Consider the following 27,798-nt stretch of genomic DNA (forward strand, 5'->3'; position numbering starts at 1 on the left):
AAACGCTGGCAGCAATCCCATATGCGCGCCGCGCACCAACAACAATCGCCTGATTTGGCTTAGTGAACGACTGAGCACTAGTGCTCATGTACGCGCTCTCCCAGTCATTTGATCATGTACAGCATATTTAGTATGATTTATTCCATTTCTAAAAATTTATGTCATGTTTGTATTTCTGTACGTACTTGCTGAAGAAGGAGTTCGTTACTCCGAAAGCTACTTGTCGTATTAAAACTTATTAAATTTAGTTAGTTACTGCTTCCACTGGCTCTGCTGTATTCTCTTCTTCTTCTAAACAATGGAAACCAGTGCTACAGGCCCATTCTCTTTCAATTGGACTATTCTTCATCCAGTAATGGCTAAATATACAAGAAAAGAAATAAAGAGTTTCTATTATATCGATATTAATTTAGGATCGCTCGAAAAATCTTTCTGAAAGAAGCAAATATAATTTTTATTGAATCTGTCCACTGGCGAAATTATACATTTTGGTTCATTTATATATTCTGATCAATTATTCGTCTATATTAACGCTATCTTGAGTCGTATCATTAACTTTCAACTACAATACGACTGAAGAGATAATGTCTTTTTAGGTTGATATCAAAGGTGGTATGTGAAACGCACCTGTTTTGTGTTACATTCTACTGGTCTGGAAATCAGGTCCTTTGAGAAAATATAAAAGACAATATCACTACTTGTCACTCTTTGGAAAAGGAGTTCGAATCCCATCGGAGACTGGAGAAATTCTTAAATTCTCAACTGGATCTCAGGTACAGGAAGTAGTGTTTTCCCCCATGAATTTTTTTTAAGTGTTTTTCAGGTCACACAACATGTGAATCGATCAAACACACAAGTGTACCGGCATAACCCGCTAACACAATACAATACGGCTGAAGGATGACCATAAGACCAACAACAACAACGGGAAACCAGAAAAAAAAATTATATATATATATATATATATATATAACCTATTATGAAAATTTGGTATAAACGTAAAAGTTATGTCAGATCAGATTAATACCATCAATAGTAGATTGAATATTACATCAGTCTGTAATCTAATTACTATAGTAAGAATATAATATGTACTATATAGGTACTGAAAGTGTATTAAAACATAGGCATAACAGTATACTACCGGCCGTAAGGCCAAAAGAACTTATAAAGACTAAGATAGCCTGTGTTGGTCTTCATTGCCATGCCCTAGAAATAAACATATAATTAGCGATAATATAATATAAATATATAATATAGAATACAATAATGATTATGTAGCTAATTATTGATATATATAGATACATTGAATGGAACTTTTTCAAGGGCTAACCCCATTCAATATATCCCATCAATAATTAGTAAGGCTATCTGTTTCTGAATGCTATCTGCCTGTTTAACTAGGTCCAATTAATAAACGTAAAGGCGATTTTTGCTAAACTTTAAACTTAACAGCAAACAAGCAAGATAACAGCTAGCCCGACAGATAGCTTTGAAACGAATATACAGAAAATAGAGGGCCAACCATAATTTCCATATCAGTTGTGGTGATATTATTTAATTTATATTTGTGCAAAAGAAAGCTAGTGCTGACATAAGGAGAAAGGAAGTAAGGATAAGTATAGTAATAGTACCTCAGTTTCCCTCGAATTGCTCTAACAGATCTTGAGGTATAAAAATTTAGGGTTAGATAGCAAAAAGTGAAACGTAAAGAAAATAACTTTATATAATGGTACTTGGGAAATACCGGGAGCGTAACTTCCCGACCCTTTAGTAAGGGATCCTGGTATGACTACAAGGGATAGAGCAATTCGAGGGAAATTGAGGTACTATGCTTATCCTTACTTAAGTATTACTATACTTATCCTTACTTCCTTTCTTCTAATGTCAGCCTTGTACTTCTCACAACTTTCTCCTATACACTTTCAATCTCTCACTATTTATACATTATGGTCATAGGGTTCATTTGCCGAAGCAGTGTCCCTGGTCCATAATACCTAATATATTTCTGTTTCTTTTTCACTCCAATCCTTTTCCATTCTTTATTTATTTACTTACAGTTATACTAGCTTTCTTTTGCACAAATATAAATTAAATAATATCACCACAACTGATATGTAAATTATGGTTGGTCCTCTATTTTCTGTATTATATTCTGGTATATTCGTTTCAAAGCTATCTATCGGGCCTGTTTGCTATCTATCTATCTATCTTGTTTGCTTCAAAGTTATCTATCTATCTTGCCTGTTTGCTGTTAAATTTAAAGTTTAACAAAAATCGCCTTTATATTTATTAATTGCACCTAGTTAAACAGGCAGATATCAATCAGAAAGAGATAGCCTTGCTAATTATTGATGGGATATATTGAATGGGGTTAGCCCTTGAGAGAGGCCGCCGTAGCCGAGTGGTCAGGCGCGCGGGTGCTCCGAGTTCAAGCCCGTGACTGCTGAAGCCCGTGACTGCGATCGTCTCGGAGTATAAAAAAAAAATTATAAAGTTCCATTCAATGTATCTATATATCAATAATTAGCTACATAATCATTATTGTATTTTATATTATATGTTTATTTCTAAGGTATGGCAATGTATTTCTAAGGTATGGCAATTTCAACACAAGCTATCTTAGTCTTTATAAGTTCTTTTGGCCTTACGGCCGGTGATATTATATATAGTAATATATTGAGAGTGTATAGCAGAAGGTTGCAACTATAGAATCTACGGTATACATGAGAAGTTAATGAATATTAACTAAATGAAAATAATGAAATTAAAGAATTAACTTCTCATGTATACCATAGATTCTATAGTAACAGCCTTCTCCTATACACTTTCAATCTATTACTATTTATACATTATGGTCGTAGGGTTCGTTTGCCTAAGCAGTGTCCCTGGTCCGTAATACCCAATATATTTCTTTTTCTTTTTCACTCCAATCCTTTTCCATTATTTATTTACTTACAGTTATCACACACACACACACACACACACACACACACACACACACACACACACACACACACACACACACACACACCACTTACTTTCCACAATTCTGCACTGTTAATTTCCAAAATTGCATACCGTCTGTTTTACCGTTCTATCAAGTTGGAGGTTTTCTCTAATAAATATAATCAATATATTTGATTATATTACACTTTGGGAATTTGAATCATTTCTAATTATGACAAAGGTTCATTTTAATTAATTCCGCTTGTAAAGTAAAAGAATATACTTGGACACAGATTTTAGGTGAATCTCATTAACTCACAAAGTCAAGAAAACTTCATGAATTAATGAAATTACAGGAACTCCTCGACTTACGGAAATTCGACTTTACGGAAGTTTTTGCCGGCCAGTGCAAGAAAAAAGAAAAAAAAAAAAATCGTGAAAACGTATTTTGCATCCCGTAGGAATAAATGGAGGTATCGTGAAAATATCGCAATGTGAACCCAATTACACATTGGTTTTTTTTTTTTTTTTTTTTTTGTATTTCGTTCCAAGTCCGTGGAAGTTGAAAATTTCATTTTATATAAATAAGCTATTTATCTCTCTAAAAGGTCATATTTATAATGGAAATTGCACTACTTATGCGTTATAAGAATCAATTTTGAACGCCAAATTCTAAAGCACGTTTCTGGAGTTCACGACCAAAAAACTATAAAAACAATTTACACTTTCCGGTTTATTGGATTTTTCTGTTAGTGCATCTAATTATAAACTGGTAGTAAACTCCATCTTATTGCATTTGCGATAATACCGATAACTGCAATTATGTGGGTTTTTATGCTATTATGGTGAAATGTGTTCTCCTTCACTAAAATCTTCAATCATATAAAAACATATTTGATATGCACAAAAAAGCAACAAGTATTACAATGATGAAGGGAAAGCGACCGACGGAAAGTGCAAGTGGTGGTAGTGCTAGGAAACGAAACAAAATTGATTTAGAAATGAAGATGAAAATCATTAAGAAGTACGAAGCAGGACAAAGTTTGTCATCTATTGCAAGGGAATTAGGTCTCGCTGCTTCAACAGTGAATACTATTTTAAGGGACAGTGAGCGTATAAAAGAAAATGTCAAAGGATAAACGCACTTAAGATCAACAGTGATCACAAAACAGCGTTCAGGTGCTATATCGAAGATGGAAAAGCTATTAATAATATGGATGGAAAATCAGATTCAGAAGCGATTGCCCCTGAGTCTGAGTCTAATGACCATTCAAGCAAAAGCAACAAATATTTATAAAGATATTAAAGATAAGTACGGCGAAGTTCGTGGCAAGCAACGGGTGGTTTAATAGGTTCAAGCATCGCGCTGGTGTCCACAACGTTAAAGTATGCTGTAAATTCGCCAGTGCCGATTCAACGCAGCAAATTTTTAACGTTAACGAGATTGCTCTGTATTGGAAAAATATGCCGGATCTAATATACATTTCCAAAGAAGAAAATACAATGCCATGTTTCAAGGCGTCAAAAGATAGGGCCACGCTCTTGCTTGGGACTAATGCAGCAGGAGATTACAAAATAAAACCACTGCTTGTGAACCATTCTGGAAATCCTCGTGAATTTAAGGGCATCAATAAAGCCACCCTACCCGTGCATTTCCGATCGACACAGAGAGCATGGATAACAATATACCTCTCTGAGGATTGGTTTAAATGCTGCTTCATTCCCTAGGTTGAAAAATATTGTAAAGACAACGATGTTCCTTTCAAGATTTTGCATCTATTAGATAATGCTCCTGGATATCCTGCGCATCGAGATGGTTTCAATTCGAACGTGAGAGTCATATTTCTACGCCAAACACTACTTCACTCATCCAACCTATAGATCAGGGTGTTATTTCGAATTTAAAAGCATACTATTTATGCACAACATTTGCTCAGATATTGTCTGCAGTAGACGACGAGAAAAATTTTACGTTAAGAGATTTGGAAATCTTACAATATTTACCACGCCATCTTAAAAATGAATAAGGCCTGGGCGGAAATTACTAAAAGTTGTTTAAATGGCGCATGGAAGAAAATATGCCCAAGGCACGTAAAAGGCTTCCAAGGATTTGAAAAAGACGAATCATATGAAGAGGTTACAGATAAGATTGTAAAGGTTGCCAAGCTATTTCAGTTGGAGGTTGATGCCAAAGACGTGGAGGAGTTAATAGAGGAAGAAGAGAAGGAATTATCTAACAAAGAACTTATTGACTTGCAGACGCTTTATCACCAGAGAGAGAGAGAGAGAGAGAGAGAGAGAGAGAGAGATGCATTTCGTGAAATGGCATCGGCAATGGCGAGGTTTGAGAAGATGGATCCTGACAGCGAACGATTCTTAAAAGTTAACAGAGGGGGTGAATGATATGCTTGCTTGCTACAAAGAAATCTACGATGAGAATAAAAAAGCCACCATCCAGTCATCCATTAATATGTTCTTTCGTAAGGTTGAGCAGCCCACCCCTTCTAAATCTCCACACCCCTCAACCTCCGCAGCGGCGTACTTATCAACTGAAGACGTCGATTCTGGCAACGATGCCCGAGAGGTAAAACGTAAAACGTTATGCCTGTCTCCTCTCTTTTTTTGTAATTTTATAATTTTTTAAATTGCACGTTTTGTGATTTTTCCAGCGCATGAGATAAAAATTGAGTAAATACAATAAATAATTCTATTTACATGTTCGTCAAACATTTCTTTTTTGATTCAATTAATTCAGCGAGCACGGTTGAGAGTGCTGCACAAGCATGTGGGAAATTCCGATTTACGTAGCGTTCCGGGGAACGCAACCCTTATGTAAGTCGGGGTGTTCCTGAAAATGGATGTTTCTTTAGTTTGTTTTTGTTTTGCTGGTCACGTGGCGTTTCAGTGACCAGCAATGGCTACTTAATAATCAGCTATCGTGTCGATATCCCATCTTCGTTGATCTTTACTTTAATGTCCTTTTTGAAATCTTTCTTCTTGCTTTTCGCTGAAATATAATAGTTTTCAACGATCATTTTGAAATTTCACAAGAAATTCCAACATTTTTTAGAACTAAAGCTAAAAGAGTTTTAGTTTCAAAAACGTACTTCACTGTCATTCAAGCTTTTCATCCAATGTTAAAGTGATGACCTGAGATCCTGCACAGGGTCTTTCTGGAGCTTTCTCTAAGAGTAAGAATTTTTGCAAATAAACTTGAAGCAGTAGCCAATTTTTTTTTTTTTTTTTTTTTTTTTGCGAGCTGGAAACTAATACAATAACGTTCCATGATGAATTTTAGATGTTTTTGTGTTGATATCAGCTATCGGCTAATCATCATGTACAATCCATAAATGCAAATTTTACGGAAGCAGCACTTATATAAAGAAATCTAGATGATGAACTGCTATTCAATCGCTCTAAAATGACTATGGTAACGATAAAGCGTTAACATTATCATTTGTTATTGTAAATAATGATTCTTCTGCCTTGGAGTGTCTTAAAGCCTATTGAAGAGCGAGAGTAAAGAGTTTCGGTCCATGCTCCACGAAAGTACTTATTTCCCTCATTAAAAAATTTAAGAGGACGGGAACTGTTAATGGCAGCCATAGACGTCGAAGCTGAAACAGCTAAAAAATACCCCAATCTTATCAAGAAATTGCTTCAATATTAAGTTTAGTTATTTTTCTGTACCAAGGATGGTCACTCGACCTCTGAGAACGGTTTTGAAAGTCAAGAAGCAAATATTAAGACTACATGTGTGTAACATTAACATTTCAGATATATTCAACCAATAGCTTCAAATGATCACATGGACAGGGTGGATTTTGCTAACATTTATCAAGATTATACGAAATTCCATAATGGCAAACTAATGTGTTATATACAGAGAGGTCTTCTCTACCTTCATAGTGCTGTCAATACCTGGGGTGGGGGAATCGGATTAACTGCTACAGACCAAGTCATCGTGTGGACTGTTTGTATCTAGAAGGAACAGAGGAAATTGTAGAGGAAAGGTGGGCCCAGTGAGAATATTTATCCTGGGATCTATGATGACTCTTGATACTACTGGTCAATACCCACAGTTGTGTCAAAAAAGTTACTGTATCGTGGTGAGAAAGTTAATAATCGTGTGGCTTTAACAATAGCAACTTTTTATTGCTGTATACTTCTTTGAGAGCGAAGTTAACGGGGGCTATTCGAAAACGTTACAATATCTGGGAAAGGATATACCAGGATGCTGTCAAGCGTCCTTTGTCTGAATTAGGTGAATGGGACAACTTTGCAGAAACCATATTCCAAGAAGATGCGAAGCCATTTCATTTCTCTCGAAATATTGTACATCGAGTCTTCTGAAAAAGCATTCGACAATAATCTCATTGGTCGGAGCTTTGATATTAAATGGCCTCTGAAAAGCTGCGACTCAAATTTCTGCGAATTTTGACTACGGGGCTGTCTTGAAAGACTACATATAAATTCCAGTATTCGAATTTATTGGAATTGAAACACACAGTTGGAAAAAGGGTTTCAATATTGACCCAAAACATCTTAAGAATCATGTGAGCAATTTTGTTTCTAGATTGGTGTTAATAATATAAAATGAAGGTGGTGGCCACATCGCGCAGTTGAAATTAGACAGATGGAAGCTTTCCCACAAACAGATTTACGAGATTTTTGTACCTAATCTCAAAAATCTAACAGGAAATTATTTTAGTCTGATCTGTATTTTTCGAACCCGGCGGTAGATTATGCCTCAGTGGCCAGTGTCTTTTTATAATGCTCTTTCTCCCTTGCGATTTCTCTCTTTCTTGTCACATTCACACAAAAGCAATTTTAAGTAGATTAGGGCCTCACGTTTAGATTCAGTCCTGATACTATGTTTTATAACACAGAACATCGTTCTTTCGACACAAATACAGCCCTTTTCCAATGACTGTTCAGAACGTAGATTAGATAAAACTGTCTGGAATGTCACAATAGACAGTTGAAATCATGGCTCCATCGATGGCAACCAGTGAGCCAAATCTAAACTAAGTAAAACAAGTTCTTACCGCCACCACCAACGACCTTTACTATTTTTATTATACAATCTGGTTGAAATCATTCTTTAAGCATACGCCACATTCGAGTAGGCTCATCTGATGCTAGGAGAGCGTAGCGTGATTCATCACTCGTCCTATTCTGCTGTTGCAGCAAAGCAGAATGCTTGCAATTTTTGCACTACGATCCGCGTGGTCCAATAATCATGGTTAAAGCTCTAGTATTCTTTTTATCTTGAACTCCTTTCACCCTATGTAATGCCAGGAGTATAAAAAAATATACTCGGCCAGAAAAAAATAAAGAGGCAGCGATATGTAGTGCTGGTAACAGGTTTCATGAAATGATTTTTTGATGGTTGTTATTCCTACAATTATTCCATTTTTGTCAACTGTCTATCGAGTCAAATCGCTAAGGGTGACTTTTATATTTCATCTCATTATCCGTTTCAACTGTTAACATGTTCTGGTTCTCCTAGTGGCTTACCTAAATAGGGATAAATTGCTGCGTTATCTTCTGGTGTACGATGTTTCGAACAGTTTCAGGTGGCCCATTCTTTCTGCTGCATGAAAATGAACACGTTTGTGATAATCTGCTATTACACCCCTTGTGAAAGGATCTAGTTCCTTTTCTCGTCCCATCTAACTGTCACCTTGAGCGCGCATACTTTTTATATACTACTTTTAACTGTTGCCGCCATCTACCTGTCATATGACCTCTGGAATTAACTATCACTTTTCAGTATATGTTATAGGATAGTGTATGTGGCCCTTTTATATATCAGACGGCCATATTGACTTGAATGCGTAAGTCACGTTGTCATGGCTTATTAAAAAATATACAACATAAAGGTGACATGAAACAGTGTTTAACTATGCAGTTTCATTTCATACTCCATCTCTCTTTCCTGTTCAACCCTCAGTAAATGGGCTAACTATCGACAATATAAGATTTTTACCCCCATTCACTGCCTGAATGAAGATCTGAAAAGTTACATCCAAGCATCGGTATAGTAACACGGGTAAGCAGTTCAGATAATCCCCAAAAGTTTGTTAAACTTTTCGGTACTATTTTAATCGGTGACGATCCTGAGCTGAACTTTTTCTCGAGGGATCCTCTTGTCAGCAAATTGACAGCATACCCCTGGATGGTAGGACAATCTGTTGATTTTCAGTAGTGTGCATTACCCCAATCTTTGTCATAGAATATTAACTTCATGTGTTTTTTTATATTTGCCAACCTAATAAAAATAACTTCTATAATCAGACCTTTTTTCTTTCTCTCACTTCCAGCTGCTTCTACTGCGATGACTATAGTCTACATTAATAGGCAATAGTGAAGTTGAATGTCGATAGGAACGCATAGCACCAAACAGGAACCCATACCTCCAAAATGCCGAGAGCAAGAACTATACAAGTTTTAGTGATTACGATTCACCCCCAAAATATAAAGTCATATCAGACTTGTCAAAGGCGACCAGCAAGCGGAATACTAGCAGCCCTCCAAGAACTGTTGTGCCTGACTATTATTTTATTATCGTGTTGTACATGTGAAGCACGAAATTTTTCTATTGAAGAACTTCAAAACATAAAGTTTCCCCATAAAGTATCAGATGATATTTACTTGGATCCTTGTAAGTCAGGTAAGGCAATTTTTGTCGTTTATAACATAATCTACAGTATCATTTGTGAAATTTTCAAAAAAAGTGAATTAGATTTCAACGAAGTCAGTTACTGAAATTTTAGCATTTTTTTTTAAAATTACGTAGACTTAGAAAGCTAGAGAAAATAATACAAGTCAGTAACGCTACATACCAAAAGTAGAAAAATTTAAGCAGTTGGTAAACTGATAAAAAGTTTTTTTACAAGATGTCATCAAATCAAGATGTATGAAATCAATCGAAAAATTACACGAAATATTTAGTAAGCACTTTTCGCAGTGTCTTCGACAAGATTTGTTGCCTTTTTTAAAGACGAAGAAGGCATTATCACATATTTTGGGGAATGGAATATACTCTCGCGAGCTGAGCAAAAATCACTGAAAGGCCACCAGTTGAATAGTCTGGCATAAGTAATTAGCCATGGCCTTTTTAAGCCGGCGCTTTCCCGTCAACATTACTACAGCAGTAGTAATGGCAAATGACGCGAGAAGTAGCTGTTGTTTCCATTATATTCGGATAGTATCTTTAAGGTGCAGCAAAGCACTATAAGTGCTTTGCTGCACCTTATAGCACCTATAAGTGCTTTTCCTAGACATTAGTTGCAAATCGTCTTCCTACAATAATATTTTCGGCCACGTACGAGTAACTGAGGGGAGTATATATGTGGGTGAAACAGGACGCAGATAGGAAACCCATATAGGCGACTGTACAGAATACGTGATTGACTGCAAATTCGCGTACAAAGAAGGCAACTTCAAAATATTAATTGGTGAAAGAAGATTTCATCGAAGGGAAAAAGCAGAGATATTTTTATTAGAAAATCTAACAAAAACTCTCAATAAAAATAACTGTAATAACAAAAAAAAAAAAAAAAAATGTTGGAGTTGCTTATTCAATAACTGAATGACAATGAATACGGGTGAGTTTCGTGTAATTTCAATCAATTAGAGGCAGTTGATTAATCAGTCGCTAAGTTTGGAACTGTTCGTATACAGATCTCTCTCTCTCTCTCTCTCTCTCTCTCTCTTTCTCTCTCTCTGAGGAATTATATCTGACCTTACCAGGCTTTAAACCTGTTTGCAAGGAATCAAGGCTCAGGTAAAGATGCTATAACTTACAGCTGAAAAAAAGTATTTATTGTGGCATGAGAAATGAAAATAATCTGAATTAATCTTAAACGAATATTTGTTCTTAAATACAGTCTCATCACTTTCGGGTAGTCCTAGTATATATACTATATTCAGAATAGTCTAAACTAAACAGCTAATGAAAACAAAAGTAGAGAAGCAATATTTGGTATGGAATATTGTGAATTAAAGCATAAGCTATTCATTGCAACACCAGTGTTCTAACAATTGAAACCATTGAGATGTTGAAGAGTTTAGTTTACCATATATGAATTGAAATTCCAAATATTAAAGAAATGGTGGTTTTTTTGTGGAAGTTTGTTTGAACCATCTATTGTTCGATACATTGGACTTCATTCCGCGTACCAAAAAAAGTACACGGGTTGAGCTGAATGAAATTGCCGACCGGGATAGCCAGGTGGGTAAAGTACCTGCGTGGCAACCCAAAGGTCGCGGTTTCGAATCCCGTCTAGGGCTTGGATCAGAGTAGTGCAAAAACTTTGGGAGGTGCATTATGGCCACAGAAGCCGATGCGCCAATAACTAACAAAAAAAAAAAAAAAAAAGCTGAATGAACGAGCAAGCCACTGCAGAACAAAACCTCTCCTAATTATTCGGTTATTTGAAATAACAAAAAATTATAGCCAGCAGTTGTTTAACATTCGTTGTAATGGGGAGAGCAGCTTCATTTTCCATTAAAATGATCTCAAAATAGAAAACGTTTTGAGAGAGAGAACACTTATCTTTATGGCAATATAGATAATGGTATACTGCTATGGTAAATGGTAAAAAACGTATATATACGTAAATAATAATACCTTGACACCCAAAGCAGAAACTCCTGGCACACAGCAAGAGACTTCGCCGTTACAAGGAGAGTGCGCAGAGGAAAACAGAAAACAGGATATTAGATGAAAACCAGAGAGCCTTCTATAGGAATATCGGACAAAAGGAGAAGGAAGGGAACAGACCCCAACCCCCAAACCAGATGATACTCGAGTAGTTCTGTGGAAATCTGTGTAGCAGCGAAGTTAGCCATAACGGCTGTGCCCCCTGGATAGATCTAGAAAGGAAAATAACGAACATACAAGAGATGACAGAATGAGAAATTCGGGAGGTAATAGTAATCGTGGCATGTGATGCAAGAAAGCAAGCGTATGAGCTTATGTAGCATCAGCCAAAAAAAAAAATTACACAACCATCCCCTCTAAAAGTTTGTCCAGTTCCTCCTTAAATTTATTTAACCTATCAACTTCCACAACGACAGATGGAAGTTTGTTCCAGCAATTAACCACCCGCTGGCTAAAGGCAAATTTCCGCACATCTATTCTACAGCTGTCTTTCCTCAATTTGAATTTATGCCCCCTTAGGGTCGTAATCTAAACAAGTGGAAAAATCCCATCAAAATTCAGTGTGCTCAACCCATTCAAGGCCTTATACACCTCAATCAGATCACCTCGCAGGTGCCTAGTCTCCAGCAGCTGAAATTTAAGTCTCTCTTGGTAAGAGGATCCCTTCATTTCCCTCACCAATCTTGTTACCCTTCTCTGTACACGCTCAAGCAAATCTACATTCTTCCTAAAATGAGGCCTCCAGGCCTGTACGCAGTACTCAAGGCGTGGCCTGACCATTGCCTTATACAGATGGACAATCACCTCCTTTTCCCTGCTAGCAAAATTCCTGTATATCACTGACAAAACCCCATGGAATGCTTTGACAGCCTGTCTGCATTGCTCAGAAAACTTCATATCTGACTGCACAATTACTCCCAGGTTTTTTCATTTTCTACCACCGTAAGTGTAGTACCACAAGGTACTACACTTAAAATGCCAGAAGGTTATCAAATTATAGCAGGGTGCTTAATGATTTTGTAATGACTGAGAGCAAAGGGGAGGAGAAATTGTTGAAGTTAAACATAAGAAAGATGTATATAAAAAAGGTAGATAAAAGGTAGAAAAAAAAGTAAAAATAAAAAAAGTAAAAAAAAGGTAGAAACATAAGGTAGATGTACAACAGTCGATCAGGAAGTCCCACAACTGGTGAACCCCAGGAATAGATAATATCCACAATTACTTTTACAAGAAATTCAGCTGCACACACAGGCACATGGCAGAGCAGTTCATCCGGATAATAAAACACCTAGACAGAATTCCAGAATCTCTGACTCAAGAAATTACGTACTTGAAAGCTAAGGACAAAGACACCACAAACCCGGAAAAGTACAGGCCAATCACCTGTATCCCAACAATGTACAAGACACTGACCAGCTGCATAATCTAAAATATATCAAACCATTTGGCGAGTCAGACATCATGGTCGAGCAGCAGAAGGGATGTAGGCAGATGAGCAGAGGTTGCAAGGAGCAATTGTTCATTGACGCTGCAGTTATGGAGCAAGCCTACAAGAAGCACCGCAACCTGTACACGGCCTACATCGACTACTGCAAGGCTCTCGCCTCCGTGACCCATAACCGGCTGATAGAGACACTGAAGATCTACAAAGTTAACCCGACCCTGACACACTTTCTACAAGCAACCATGGAAAAATGGAGGATCACCATTAAGGTCAAAAACGTCACGACCAGACCGATACCCATCAGAAGAAGAATCTTTCAAGGAGATGCCCTGAGTTCACTATGATTCTGGCTAGCACTCAACCCACTGTCCACCTGAATGTAGCCAGTTGAACATCCTTACTGCTTTTTAGCCTCGAGTCTTCTTTTGCTTTAATGACAACCGAGTGACCTCCACCTGCACGTTTTTCTTTAGGTTTTCATTACTGTTTTGATATATATGTTCCCTTCTCCTTGAACCACATCGCTGTACAGACTTTTACCCACCTGCAAGTTCTCACTCCCCTCACTCTCACTCCTGGCAGGTCCTACAACCTAGTTTCCTGAGATTTCAGTGGCTACGACCTTAAAAAAAAAAAAAAATCGTTCGATTGCGAAGAGAGAGCGCTTGAAGTATGAAAGGCCGAAAGAGTGGGCGAGAGTGATTTGGATTGGATAGTTAGATTTTGACGTATGGCTGTACGCTAGCTTGCAGATAGAGAAGGTGGGGAGAAAGACAGACGTATGGGGTCGATAGTGAAGGTGACTCCAATCAGATGTCAGTGGGGCATGCCCATGCCCAACATGGAGGTTTAAGAAGCCGTCCAGGACCACATTCCATAGAAGTGGGCCTAGGACAGAGCCTTGTGGGCATCCTCTATGTACTGATCTTGAGAGTGAGCAGAACGGGGCTGTGACAGTGATGGATCTATTTGACAGGTAGGTAGTAAGGCATTTATAAAGATTGATTGGCAGGTTATCCTTCCGGAGCCTGCCGAGGACGCTTCGCCAACAGAGGGTATCAAACGCCCCGGCAAAATCCACTGCTATGACAAGAAAGTATTTTCTGTTTGTTGCTGTGGCTGCTTTGATGATGTTCTACAGGGCATCAACAGTTGAGTCCCTTCTTAGTAGTCAATCTTTGAGAATCTACGCTATCAGCGTTGGCTTTATTTTGAGAAGTCGATGGACTGTCGTCCAGGACAGCCCCAGAGACCGCCTATTTTTCCCACTGAACTTGTATTCTTGAAATCTTCCTTCCGTTTGCACTCCAATTTTCTCTTTGCTTTTTCCTTTTTTGACCCCTTTTTCTTGAACTCTTCCTCACTTCTATCTGCATGCTTGCTATTTACCTGTTGCTCTCCATCGTTTTGGCAAGCAGTAACTACGGTCAATTGCCCTAACACTGTCTCCATTTCCCCATGATTTGTGTCAGCCCCACTATAGATTAATACATCTAGATCCAATGCACGTGATGCCAAATTACTGATATCCAGAGTTCGCCATGAAGATTCCAGCTGGCATTAAATAACTTTCCTCCTCATCCCAACTCTGTATTACCAGTAAGCTGCTAAAATGACAGAAGGATAAATTAGCCAATTTGTAATATTTCCTTATTTCTCAAGCATTGATCATAATCATTATTCCCGGTCATATATATTACTTAATTAATTTGTTTATTTCTCCTAGTTCACAAGTGTTGCACATTTAATCAGGTGGCGCTAGTATCTTCTTCCCGAAGCTATTCAAATTGGTAGGTAATAGTAGTAGTAGTGCATGTGATGCAAGAAAGCAAGTGTATGAGCTTATGCAGCATCAGTCAAAAACCATTCACACAACCATTCCCTCTAAATGTTTGTCCAGTTCCTCTTTAAATTTATTTAACCTATCAACTTCCACAACGACAGATGGAAGTTTGTTCCGGCAATTAACTATCCGCTGGCTAAAGGCAAATTTCAGCACATCTATTCTACATCTGTCTTTCCTTAATTTTAATTTATGCCCCCCTAGATTCGTAATCTGAACAAGTGGAAGAATCCCTTCAGAATTCAGCGTGCTCAAGCCATTCAAGGCCTTATACATCTCAATCAGATCACCGCGCGCAGGTGCCTAGTCTCCAGCCATTGCAACTGGAAGAACTTAAGCCTCTCTTGGTAAGAGGATCACTTCATTCCCCTCACCAATCTTGTTGCCCTTCTCTGTACACGCTCAAGCAAATCTACATCCTTCCTAAAATGAGGCTTCCAGACCTGTACGCAGTACTCAATGCGTGGCCTGACCGTTGCCTTATACAGAGGGACAATCACCTCCTTTTTCTTGATTGCAAAATTCCTATATATCATTGACAAAATTCCATGACCTGCCCTGGCAGCCTGTCTGCATTGCTCAGAAAACGTCACATCTGACTGCACAATTACTCCCAGGTCTTTTTCATTTTCTACCACCTTAAGTGTAGTACCACACAGTTGGTACGTTTCTCTGGGGTTACTTCTACCCCTATGCAGTACTTTGCATTGTCAAGGTTAAACTTCAGTTGCCACTTCTCAGCCCATATGCCCAAATTTTCTAGATCCTGTTGCAGTAGCACACTGCCATTGCTGTCATTAACAACCCTGCCAACCTTTGACTTCGACACTAACCCTGATATACCTTCATCAATATCATTGATAAATATACAAAACAACAGTGGACCCAACACCGAACCCTGTGGAATTCCACTAATAACATTAGTCCACGAAGAACAGCGGCCATTGATTAACACCCTCTGTCTTCTCCCACTCAACCATCCTTTTATCCATTGTAGCAACTACTCGTAATACCATTCTGCTCCAATTTGTACAGTAGTCTTCCATGCGCAACAGTGTCAAAAGCTTTCCTGAAATCCAAAATTATTTTTTGCATCCAGTTTCCTATCAAATAAATGGCTTAATATCCTATCAAATTTGCCAGACAAGACTTTCCCTTAACAAACCCATGATGTGTCTGAATTATTAATGCAGTCTTGTCTAGATGATCCTGCAATGCATCTTTAACCAGTGACCTCATTATTTTACCCGGAACAGAAGGTAAACTAACTGCTCTGTAATTATTCGTGTCACCCTTCGATCCCCCTTTGTGAATTGGGGATATATTTGCACATCTCCAGTCCGTGGGGACCTCCCCTGAGTCCAAGGATGCTCTCATAATTATGTCTAAGGGTTTGCTTGCTTACTTCCTTTTCCTGAAGTAATTGTTGCCATTACTTCAAATCAGATAACGTATTGCCCCATTTGGTTTTATGTATTATCCGCATGTGCCTCCCCACGTCATGGAATAAGTTTCCAGTTGTAAGAAGCTCCGTAATTCAATAATTACTAAACGTGGTTTCAACGGCCGTTTCCTATGCTATATATGCATAGGAAGCCATTTAAATCAAATGGCTTTAGATTATTCTAACTGGCTAGTAACAATTTTCACTCTTATTCACTATATAGTTACCCAATATAATACAAAAATTCTCTTCAAGTAGAATTTTACTTCCTCTCTCCGATCCAACTAGTTATCTTCTCTTTCCAAGCCTTTAAAAATAATTAATTTAACGTTTAAAACTGAACACCAGGAGCAAAAGTACTGTTCCCCCCCCCCCTTGCTGGCTGTAAATATATTTTTAATAGTGTATTTCGTACAGCCCCTTCCTTCTTCCCCTCCTTCCTAGAAACCAAAAGTCGGAGCCAATGAGCTTAGGGCTGTTGGTTAAAGACACTTGCTGTAAATAACATGCACTCGTAAAAATAAATACAAGCAACAAACTGTAGTTGGTTCTCACGTATTTTTTCCACCTATCATTTGCCTCTTGTCTGGGATTCCTACTGGGTAGTTTTCCCCGTGGATTACAGACCACGACCACTTTTTCTGCTGTTTCTCGGAGAGTATGGTTTGTTTTCAGTAAGATATTTTTGTAACTTTCGACAAAAAAAAAAAAAAAAGGCGAATAATCAATTCAGTAGCTCAAGCGAGTTTTACCAATGATTTGTAGCCTACAGATCTTGTGTGTTTCGATACCTGAAAGCCTAAGAGGTAAACATTGAGAATGTGTAAGACAAACTGTTTGACTGCGATTGTTTAGATTAAGTACCGGGGTAATTAAGGCCATAAGGTATCAGTATATTGTTTCCGTATATTGCTTTAATAGAAACGTATAAGAATAAAATAACTTTTGTTGAAAGAAAAAAAAAGCAAATAAGATAGATTATCACACGAAAATTGGTTTACAAATTTCTCACCAAGTTAGATTATCAGACGAAAACTGGTTTATGAATTTCTCACCAGGAGAGTTTCTGATAGACTGACGCTGCTCAGTGATTGAAAGTTACATACATAATCCATGAGACAGTTGAGACATGACGACCAATTGGAAAACCTACAACGGAAGTGAGAACAATTTTTGCTGGTATGAAGGTGTTTCCACCAAACTGTCGATAATGAGAAGCGATTGACTGGGAAATCAACGGATATCGAGGGTCCACTGCATTAGCATTCTGAGAAGGGAAGCTGATAAATCATCATTAATGCACTTTGAACATATTTAAATACAAAAGAGAAGAAAAATAATTAAAAAAAATGATTTTATTTTGACGTCTTTCATCTTTGAATATCTGTGTTACAGTGATTTCAGATATTATTCTAATCGCACCTGATCTTTCATTAGTATTTAATTAAGTATGTTTTAAGTTTAAGGCCGACATACTCTGTCTTGACAGAAATTTATAATTCAAAAATCATATGGTCATAAATGCAAATACGTATTGGGAATAAAGTTATTTTGACCTTGGCCTTCTAGTTTGGGACATTTTCAAAGTAACACAGTTTATCTGCATAAGCGATAAAAAGCTCTTCTTCGTTTACCTCTCTCTCTGCACGAATCAAGAAATTTTACGATACATAAAGATTAAAACTAAGTACAGAAATACAGTGTCATCAATTAAGGTCGACATCCATGTGTTTACCATTTGCATCTCATCTTGAGATAAATATTTAAATAATCGTAAATATTTATTTTAATATAAATATTTAAATAATAGCAATAAGTTTCTATAATGAGAAGTGCTGCTTATTGTTAAGCAACTTTTAGCAATCGTATCGCAACGTGCAGATTTTGCAAACCTTTGTCCGAATGTTTCAGCGCTATTTTGTATTACACATATAGCATAGTTAAAAAAATTGGAATATGAATTTTAGGTTTGTCACCTACAAATTTAATATCATAAAACACACTAACTGTTCCGATTACTCAGTCTCGGGGAAGCGGGGGAGGGGAAGAGCGACTGCCCCTTCTCGAACCGCTGCTATCGTAAGGAATGACTAATGACGCAATGACGAAAAAATAAAACGGACTAATTCTTTTTTTGAAAACTACAAATACGAAAGTTATTAGAACCTATAGTACTTACTACCATGCATGGACTGAAGGTTGAGAAGATAAAAGGAGGTACCTATTGACATTTGACTTAAATTTCTGCAGATTGTAATTTTCAGGAAATAGGTGTGAAGAGGGGTTGTTCCAGAAAACGGAAGTTGAAGAATAAATGAGGAAGAACGGTTGGTTCTGTGGATTTGAAGTTGGACATTAAAAGGATGTTGACTGGTTGCGGCACGTTTTTCGACTGGTTTGGAAGAGAGGTCAGGAATTATAGAAGCCAATTTAGAAGAACAATGCCCATGGACGTATCTATAGACAAGGCATGCAGCAGGAACCGAACTTCTATGAGAAAGAGAGTAGAGAGACTTTGTAAGGGATGAGTCATTAATTAACGTAACTGCTATCTTTTGAATGGAGTCTAGAAGCAAGAGGGAGGTTATGGGGCACCGCCCCAGATGTGGGAACAATATTTCATGGTAGGGCGGATTTTAACTTTATAAGAGAGCTTACAGAGCTTAGAAGAAAAGTAAACTTCGACAGCGAAACCCGGCTTTTTTAGATGCAAAAGAAGCAACAATTGTGACATGCGTATGCCAAGAGAGATTAGAAGTCAGGGTGATCCCCAATAGAGATACGTGATCTTGTCTAGAAATCTGAGTATTGTCGAAGATAAGCACGGGAACTGAGAATTCTTTTTTGCGAGATATAAGATAGGACTAAGTTTCGGAGGGATTAAAATTAACTAAGTTATCTTTGCCTCATCTGGAAAATTTCCTGGAGATCAGCATGTACGGAATTGGTGGTGGATATTAAAGAAGTCAAAGTTCTTTGTGCAGAGTAATGTTTCTCAAACTGGAAGGTGGAATGCAATATGCTATCATCAGCAAAAGTATAGATAGGATTTCCGGAAGAAGGTCATTAATATACAAGAGGAAAAGAGTGGAAGAAAGAACTGAACCTTGAGGAACACCAGCATTAGTGGAAAAGTAAGAAGAAGAAGATAGCTGCCGACTATCAACGGTCAGAGAGAAAACTTGCAAGAAAACAGTCGGTAATCCATAAGATTGAAGCTTGTTTAGAAGACCTTTATGGCAAACATAATCGACAGCCTTAGAAGTGCCATGATTAACTGCTTGAGTTTCACCAAACCTTTCCATTTAACATTGAATTTGTACATAGATGAGTAACATAAGCCAATATATCACCAGTGTATTGACACTGATGGTTCCATATTGGTGATCATTTGGTCAGATGGAAGGTTTCGAGATAGTTTAGGAGTTGGAAGTTAATAGATTTCTCCATTACTTTGGGAAGAGTAGAAGTAAGTGCAACAGTGAGTGGGACAATAATTGGATCTGTGGGATTTGTCTTCATTTTTAGGAATTGGCCATATTTGAGAAAATTTCTAAACGAAAGGAAAAACGCGAGTAGAATAAGAAAGTGTAAAAAGGCAACACAGAACAGGAGTAAGCTCAGGAACACAGGTTTTAGAACAAGTGGAGAAATACCATCAGGACCTTGTGCTTTCTTGGCATCAAGACTGTTCAAAATTCTTCTCACATCGTTTTGAAAGAAGACCACGGGAGGCATTGAATAGAGTGCACTGGGAATAGTAGAAGGTGGTTTACCAGGATCATCGATACAAAAGTTAGAAATGAAGGATGCTAGCAGGTCAGGTCGGCTTTTTCTTTAGCTGAGGTGGCAACAGAACCAGCGGGTGTTAACAGAAGCAGGATTAGATATGCGCAGAAGTTGCGGCTATAGTTTTGGAAAGAGACCAGAATGTTTGACTACCATTTGGACTAGAAGCAAGTTTTCTACTCTTAGCCCCAGCTTTACTAGTGTTGTGAGCTTTGGTGTACACAGAAAATGAACCTGGAGATTTGGATACAAGCCAATTGTGATATGCAACGTTCTTATCATGAATAGTCTTAATAATTTATTAAAAAACCAAGATTTAAATAAAGGACGAGATTTTAAGGTGGAGTGTGGAATAAAAGACCTACAAGAATAATTTCATTGACACGATTTGATCAGACACTGACATCAGAAGTCTTAAAACAGTAATCCAACCAAGGAAAAGAAGAAAAAAAATCTCGCAGATCATCCTATTTTGTATTCTTATTATGCCAAACAACACAAGGTTCAGAATGGCCACGAGAGAAAGGCTTCATTGGAGAAGAGTCCATCACCAAGTTGCGATCTGAGATGCCTAGAGGACCACTGACTTCGATCGTGTACTTAGAAGGGTTGTTTGTGAGAAAAAGATCAAAGCGTGTTGGCTGTGTGGTTAGAACTGTCTGGTATTCTGGTAGGTAAATTAGCAATCTGTGCGAGGTCATCAGTAATGGCAAAAGCCTCTGCATCTTGACCAGCTGGGTCCGTGTGACTAGAAAACAAAAGCCAACTGGAATTGTGACATTAAAATCATCAAGGAAAATTAACTCACTGTTAGGAAAGTTGGACTGGAGAAAGTCAAGTTACAACGAGAGGGAGTGAAAGAGTTCTAAGTCGCTTCAGGAGTTCTTAGTGAAGTTAGGAGAACGATAGAGGCAATAGGTGAATTTTGACAGTATGGGGTAGAGAGATTTTAAATTAGAGAAGATTCGAATTACTAAGTCTCTGAATATCAGAGCAGACAATATGCACAAGTACCACCTTCGAAGCGAAAGGAATCGTACAGCGAATAATTAGGACAACTGAGATGAGCAGTGGTTGAATCAACCGATAATTCGGATTCTGTCAGAAAAAGTAAGTGGGGATTGGTCGACTGTATATATGGAAATTCCATTCTATAAAGTCGGTTTCTTCCATTTAGTCCGTCAGTTTATTTTCCCCAAAAACTTTAAATTTGAGCTTAATTTTCAATTACTGCCAATCACATATCATCGACGTTATATCGGTCCCCTCCAGGAAATACAGTGTGATCTCTGTCACTGCCTTATAACTGAAAACCGGAGAATTTATCGTTTAAACCCGGAGATTAGACTAAACTCTGAGTCCGCGGACACTACCCGTAGAGGTGGCAACCATAAAAATGATAGAATAATAAATCGCATATGTTTTTTTTTTTTTTTTTTTTTCTCTCACCGATATTCTGAAGCGACGAGGGGGAAAGGAAGGGAGACCACTTCCCTAAGTTAAATGAAAGAAGAATGAGAGAGAGAAAGGTAGACCCGTTAAGGCTATTTTCCCACTTGGATTACAAAACCCAAGTGAACTAACCATTATTATTATTATTATCATCAGTTTATTCCATAAGGAAACCAACCGGGACGGCAAAGTGCCAGGAGGGTGCAAATTACATGTCTTGGATACGAGATACTATGGGCAGTGGGTTACATATACTGAAAACGTAGTCTCGTCCCAAAATATTATATACACATTTTATATTTAATACAGTATTTACACATTAATGATTGTGTACATACATTATACAAATCATATATCTACAATTCAGTAATTCCATATATATTTACACAGCTGTTAGGGGAAGGTATTTTGCCAGTCAATAGCTTACCAAATTATTGTTATTCTTAAAGTGGAAAGTTTCACTTTTACTCAATTCTTTGGAAGTTGTCACTTTGCAGCCGATTCATATTTCGGTAAGTCTGTAAGAATTCTGGAAGATCTCTTTCCGGTATGCTGCATCTTCACAGAGTTTTTCAGCATCTATGTGCAGAGAGTTAAATATTTTTTGCTACATTTGATGGGAAGAATCTTTGCAGGCTACTAAGATTGTTCAGGACTGACGCAGTGGATTATTTACTTTTCCGCAACGTCCAGCAGTGGCACGCGGTTTGACTAGAATATTATCGAGGACTGGATAATATAATTCTTTTAAAGGTACATACAGAATTACAAACGATAAGAACGTTTATGTTTACAAATATTTTGTTATCATTTTATTAAAAATGGTCTGTTTACAGCAAATACAAAAAATGATAAAATTGATCTCGGTTTCTCCTAACGTTTGCGAGAAGCGTTAGTTTATAGTGAGAAACGCTGCTCTCGGACACCGTAGGTATTAACATAGCAATATTGGGAATCATTGATATATTTAGAACATCTGCTTACTTTGCATCATATTTTCTCACATTTAGTATCTGTAAGATTTGAAATAAGTGAATTACTTTTTTAATAAGAGTAAATTAATTTTAATCTACTACCACTCATTTCATCTGATTAAGCGCACATGGTATTCAAACGTATTGAAAATCATTTTTGAATGTGGATAATTTAGTGACATTTTATGCTAAGTGTTTTTACTTAGCATAAACTTCAAACTTCCAACTCACAGAACCAACTTTTCATCTTCCTCGTTTATTCATTCAACTGCCGTTTTCTGGAACAACCTTCCTTCATACGTATTTCCTGAAAATTACAGTATACAGAAGTTCAAGTCTAATGATAACAAATATCTTCTTTCGGCTTCTCCACCTACAACCCAATCACGGTATTATAGGTTCCAATACCTCTCGTGTTTGGGGTTTTCATAAAAAAAACAAACAAACTCATTCTTTATATTGTAGGCTATATTAATATGAATTATTCTTTACATTATATATAAAATCGACAGTGCTCAGAAATCGTCACAATGTTAAATTGATTCACATTAGTTAATTTTTTTTGTTAGTATGCAACTCTATTACCTATTCATGTGATAAGAGTTATATATTCATGTTTCGTTTACTGTTAGCAGTACATATTCTCTCTCTCTCTCTCAAGCACGATGGCAGTACGCCATATTTAACTGAAAAGTGCCAAGCTCCGCGTTCGCCGTCTCTCAAATAGGACACACCGATTGTACGCATTAAGTTAAATGATGGTGAACTCGCATCTGCACTGAACGCCATGACCTCAGTGAAGTATAGCTATCATATAACAGAAAAGGTGTTTGTTCCATGACAGCAGAGATAGTGAAGGTCAAGATAACAGAGTATAATGTATCTATACATCCGAAAAGCATACGTCTTCAAACTCTAATGTTTCACAAACAGCAATGAAAATGCAACCATTATTACAAATGTAGTATAAATTTGACGTCCAAAAGAACTCGATAGTTGTAGCCTTACAGCATAATTTCCAAACATTTTTAGTTTTTTTTAACGCCAACACACTGTGTACGTGCCAAAAATAATTCGACATCCAACCCAAAATTTTGTAATTATTCGCCGCCCTAGCTTTTTTACCCCTTATTTTTAAGTTGATGGCAGATGCAACGGTATGTAGCTTCCTTTGTTTCGGACAAAAAAAACCATGTAATAAAAAAAAAAAAAAAAAGAGTAAGAGAAAGAAAGAGGGAAGATGTGCTGTACTAAGCACAAACTAAACCAATGCCATCTGATATTGGCTACGTTAGTTATTTCTTTATTAAAAAGAGGAAAGAAGGTGTCCAGAGCTCACCGTCCGCTACGCATGGAACACGTGAAGAAATAAACGCAGAAAATTTTAACATATTGCTCAATAATTGTACTTTAATCAAATCAATTACATCAGTATATGCAGTAAAAGGAAATCAGAATGAAAACAATGCTATGATGTCAAAATTTGGCGACACCCACTTTGGAAAGTTCTGCATTATAGTGACCCTCTTCGTCAAATAATAGGATAATATTCTAATTACACTGCAATATATGATTTTTATCTCTGCTTACAGTTTTCAGTAAAATTTTGTGTAGATTTAAAAAATAACTCCTCCTAAAATTTCATATCACATCACAATTTTTTATATAGGCTTTTATGTTTACCTATAATACGTATATCTTACTACAATAGCTAAGGAGATATGACACTGATTTATTGTATTACCTAAAATAATAATGTTTGCATGTGCTCATGGACGGCACTAATATTGGGAAGAATTAACATATTCAACTTTGTCTGTCTGTCATCCTCTTTCAGTAACGGCAAGACAGTTGTATTGTGAGTATGTGTACAGTTTTATCTTCGTAGCTGTTGCATATTGTTTGTCTGATGCGCCATAAAGCCCTTAAAACAAACAGCATATTGTTTCTTCTGTGTTTTTCTTAGCACTGTATTGTTAAAATGTTTACGCAGAAACAGAAGTGTCTGAATCACCCTGACAATTTCTGCCTATATGTATGGATGGTTCACAATAAAAACTCACAGGAAGAAAATCTACAATATTTCTGAAAAAACGTATTCTTTTTTGTACTTTGGTTGTAAGATTGGCGATCAGGTCAAAATTTGAGCTTCATATATGTGCTGTATTAGCAACACCACAAATCTGAGAATTTAGCTAACTGAGAAAATTATATTTCCAAAATATGCCTATGCCTTTTACTGTTGCTTTGGTGTGGCAAGAACAGCGCAAGCACATTGATGATTTTTTATTTCTGCAATGGCAAAAATATCAGGGATGTCCAGAAAAAGCAAGTACAGCATCAAATATATAACATATTATCCGCAGTAAGGTTTGTTCCACGTAATGAAGATCTACCGATAAAAGATCCCCCAAAATCATGGGATAAAGGAAGCAGCGATGAATATAGCGAGGATTCTCGTGTTGTAAACTTTGACAGACTCCACTTCAACAGATTTGGGCTACCGAACAGGAAATTATAACATGCCACACAATTAATCAAGAAGAATTGAATGACTTAGTTCGTGATTTAAACTTATCTAAAGCGCAATCAGAACTCCTTGGTAACAACACTGGAAGCTACTTGAAGCAGGAACTACAGTTACAGTATATCAAAAAGCAGTGTTTTCAAAACATTTCGTTATGGGAGATGGTATATGTTTCTTTGAAGGTATTAGTGATTTTCTCACGAACTGGGCATTGAACACAGTCCTAATGAATGGTACATATTTATTGATGCATCACAATTAAGTTTAAAGCTAATTTTTCTACACAATAAAAATGCATTCACATCAGTTCTCAACTTCGTACCTTTGGCTGGAAAGAAATTAGCATTAGCATTAGTAGAGGCATTTGATGCAAGAAAGCAAGCTTATGCAGCATCAGCCAAAAAAAAAAAAAAAACCACTTCCACTTCACCCCTTTGTTCGTTCCAAATACCTGTCCAGCTGAGCCTTAACTTATTTAGGCTATCAACCTCCACCACAAGGGATGGAAGTCTATTCCACCAACCAACCACCTCGCTGGCTAAAGGCAAATTTCCTCACGTATATCCTACATCTGTCTTTCCTCAATTTGAATTTATGCCCTCTCAGGTGATTTTTCTGAGCTAGAGGAAGAATCCATCAGCATTGAGCATGCTTAAACCATTCAAGGCTTTATACACCTCTATCAGATCACCTCGCTGGTGCCTAGTCTCCAGACACTGTAATTTGCAAAACTTAAGCCTTTCTTCATAAGAGCACCCCTTTGTTCCATTCACTAATCTTGTTGCCCTTCTCTGTACTCGTTCCAGCAGCGTCTACATCCTTCTTGAAATGAGGCTCCAGACCTGTATACAGTACTCTAGGTGTGGCCTGACCATTTGCCTTATACAATGGAATAATCACCTCCTTATCCCTGCTAGAAAAATTCCTGTATATCATTGACAACACTCCATGAGCTACTCTTGCAGCACGTCTGCACTGCTCAGAAGAACTTCATATCTGCCTGCACAACTACCCCCAAGTCCCTTTCATTCTCTACCACTGTCAGTGTAGTACCACAGAGTTGATACGTTGCTCTGGGGTTGCTGTTTCCCATGTGTAGTACTTTACATTTGTCAATGTTAAACTTCATTTGCCACCTCTCAGCCCATCTGCTCAACCTTTCCAGATCCTGTTGCAGCAGCATAGTGTCAGTAGTGTCCTTGACAAAAAATATATGAAAGTATGTCCAAGATCCTGAGTACAATAAAGTACCGTGACTGTTTGGAATGTCTGTGATGATCTTAAGGCAAATGGATTACTCATTGGCCTAGAGGGAGGTTTCACAATATACTGTCTTCTATGTTTGTAGCCTTGTAGTTTGTAGCAGGTGCCTAGTCTCCAGACTCTGCAATTTTCAGAATTTAAGCCTTTCTTGGTAAGAGGACCCATTCACCAATCTCGTTGACCTTCTCTGTACAAGCTCAAGCAACTCTACATCCTTCCTAAAATGAGGCCTCCAGACCTGTACGCAGTACTCAAGGTGTGGCCTGACCATTGCCTTATACAACGGATAATCACCTTCTTTTCTCTACTAGCAAAATTCCTGGATATCATTGACAATACTCCATGACCTGCTCTGTCAGGCTGCCCGCATTACTCAGAAAACTTCATATCTGACTGCACAATCACTTCCAGGTCTTTTTCATTATCAGTGTAGTACCAGACAGTCGGTACGTTCCTCTGGTGGTTACTTCTACCCATATGCAGTACTTTGCATTTTTAAATGTTAAATTTCAGTTGCCACTTCTCAGCACATCTGCCCAAATTTTCTAGATCCTGTTGCAGTAGCACACTGCCATTGCTGTCATTAACAACCCTGCCAACCTTTGTATCATCTGCAAACTTCGACACTAACCCTGATATACCTTCATCAATATCATTGATAAATAAGCAAAACAACAGGAGCCCAACACCGAACCCTGTGGGGCTCCACTTCGTGGACTAATAACATTAGTTACGAAGAATAGCGTCCATTAATTACCACTCTGTCTTCTTCCACTCAACCATCCTTTTATCCATTGTAGCAACTTATCCTTAATACCAATATGCTCCAATTTGTACATAATCTTCCATGCGCAACAGTGTCAAAAGCTTTCCTGAAATACAAGTATATATATCAAAATTATTTTTTGCATCCAGTTCCTTTGTAACCACATCATCGTATCCAATAAAATTTGTTAGATAAGACTTTTCCTTAACAAATCCATGATGTGTCTGAATTATTGCTGCAGTCTTGTCTAGATGACCCGGCAATGCATCTTTAACTAGTGACTCCATTATTTTACCCGGAACAGAAGTTAAACTAACTGGTCTGTAATTACTAGTTTCACCCTTAGATTCCCCTTTGAGAATTAGGGATACATTTGCACATCTCCAGCCCGTGGGGACTTCCCACGAGTCCAAGGATGCTCTCATAATTATAGCTAAGGGTTTGCTTAGTTCTTTTGCCGCCTCCTTTAATATAACTGGATAGATCCCATCAACCCTAGGTACCTTTCTTATGTTTAACTTCAACAATTTCGCCTCCACTTTGCTCTTCTCAGTTATTACAATAATCATTAAGCACTCTGTTACAGTTTGATAAACTCCTGGCATTTTCCTCCCTTAACAACTCCTCATGCGTGAATGTAGATGCAAATATGTTTCCCGATTTAACAGATGCAAAA

At 37.5% G+C, this 27,798-nt stretch overlaps 1 protein-coding gene across 1 annotated transcript in view; it reads left to right on the top strand.

The window, feature by feature from the left end:
• LOC150089685 (tolloid-like protein 1) overlaps positions 1-27,798 on the top strand; it is a 272,573-nt gene that overhangs the window by 9,512 nt on the left and 235,263 nt on the right. Inside the window, exon 2 of the mRNA XM_090389593.1 lies at positions 9,276-9,625. Coding sequence (XP_090245719.1) covers positions 9,376-9,625 — 250 coding nt within the window. The 5' untranslated portion in view covers positions 9,276-9,375. The remainder of the gene's footprint in view (positions 1-9,275; positions 9,626-27,798) is intronic.

Source organism: Mastigoproctus giganteus, chromosome 2 (assembly GCF_048544385.1).
Source record: "Mastigoproctus giganteus isolate SK-2022 chromosome 2, ASM4854438v1, whole genome shotgun sequence".
In the NCBI taxonomy this organism is placed as follows: Eukaryota; Metazoa; Arthropoda; class Arachnida; order Uropygi; family Thelyphonidae; genus Mastigoproctus; species Mastigoproctus giganteus.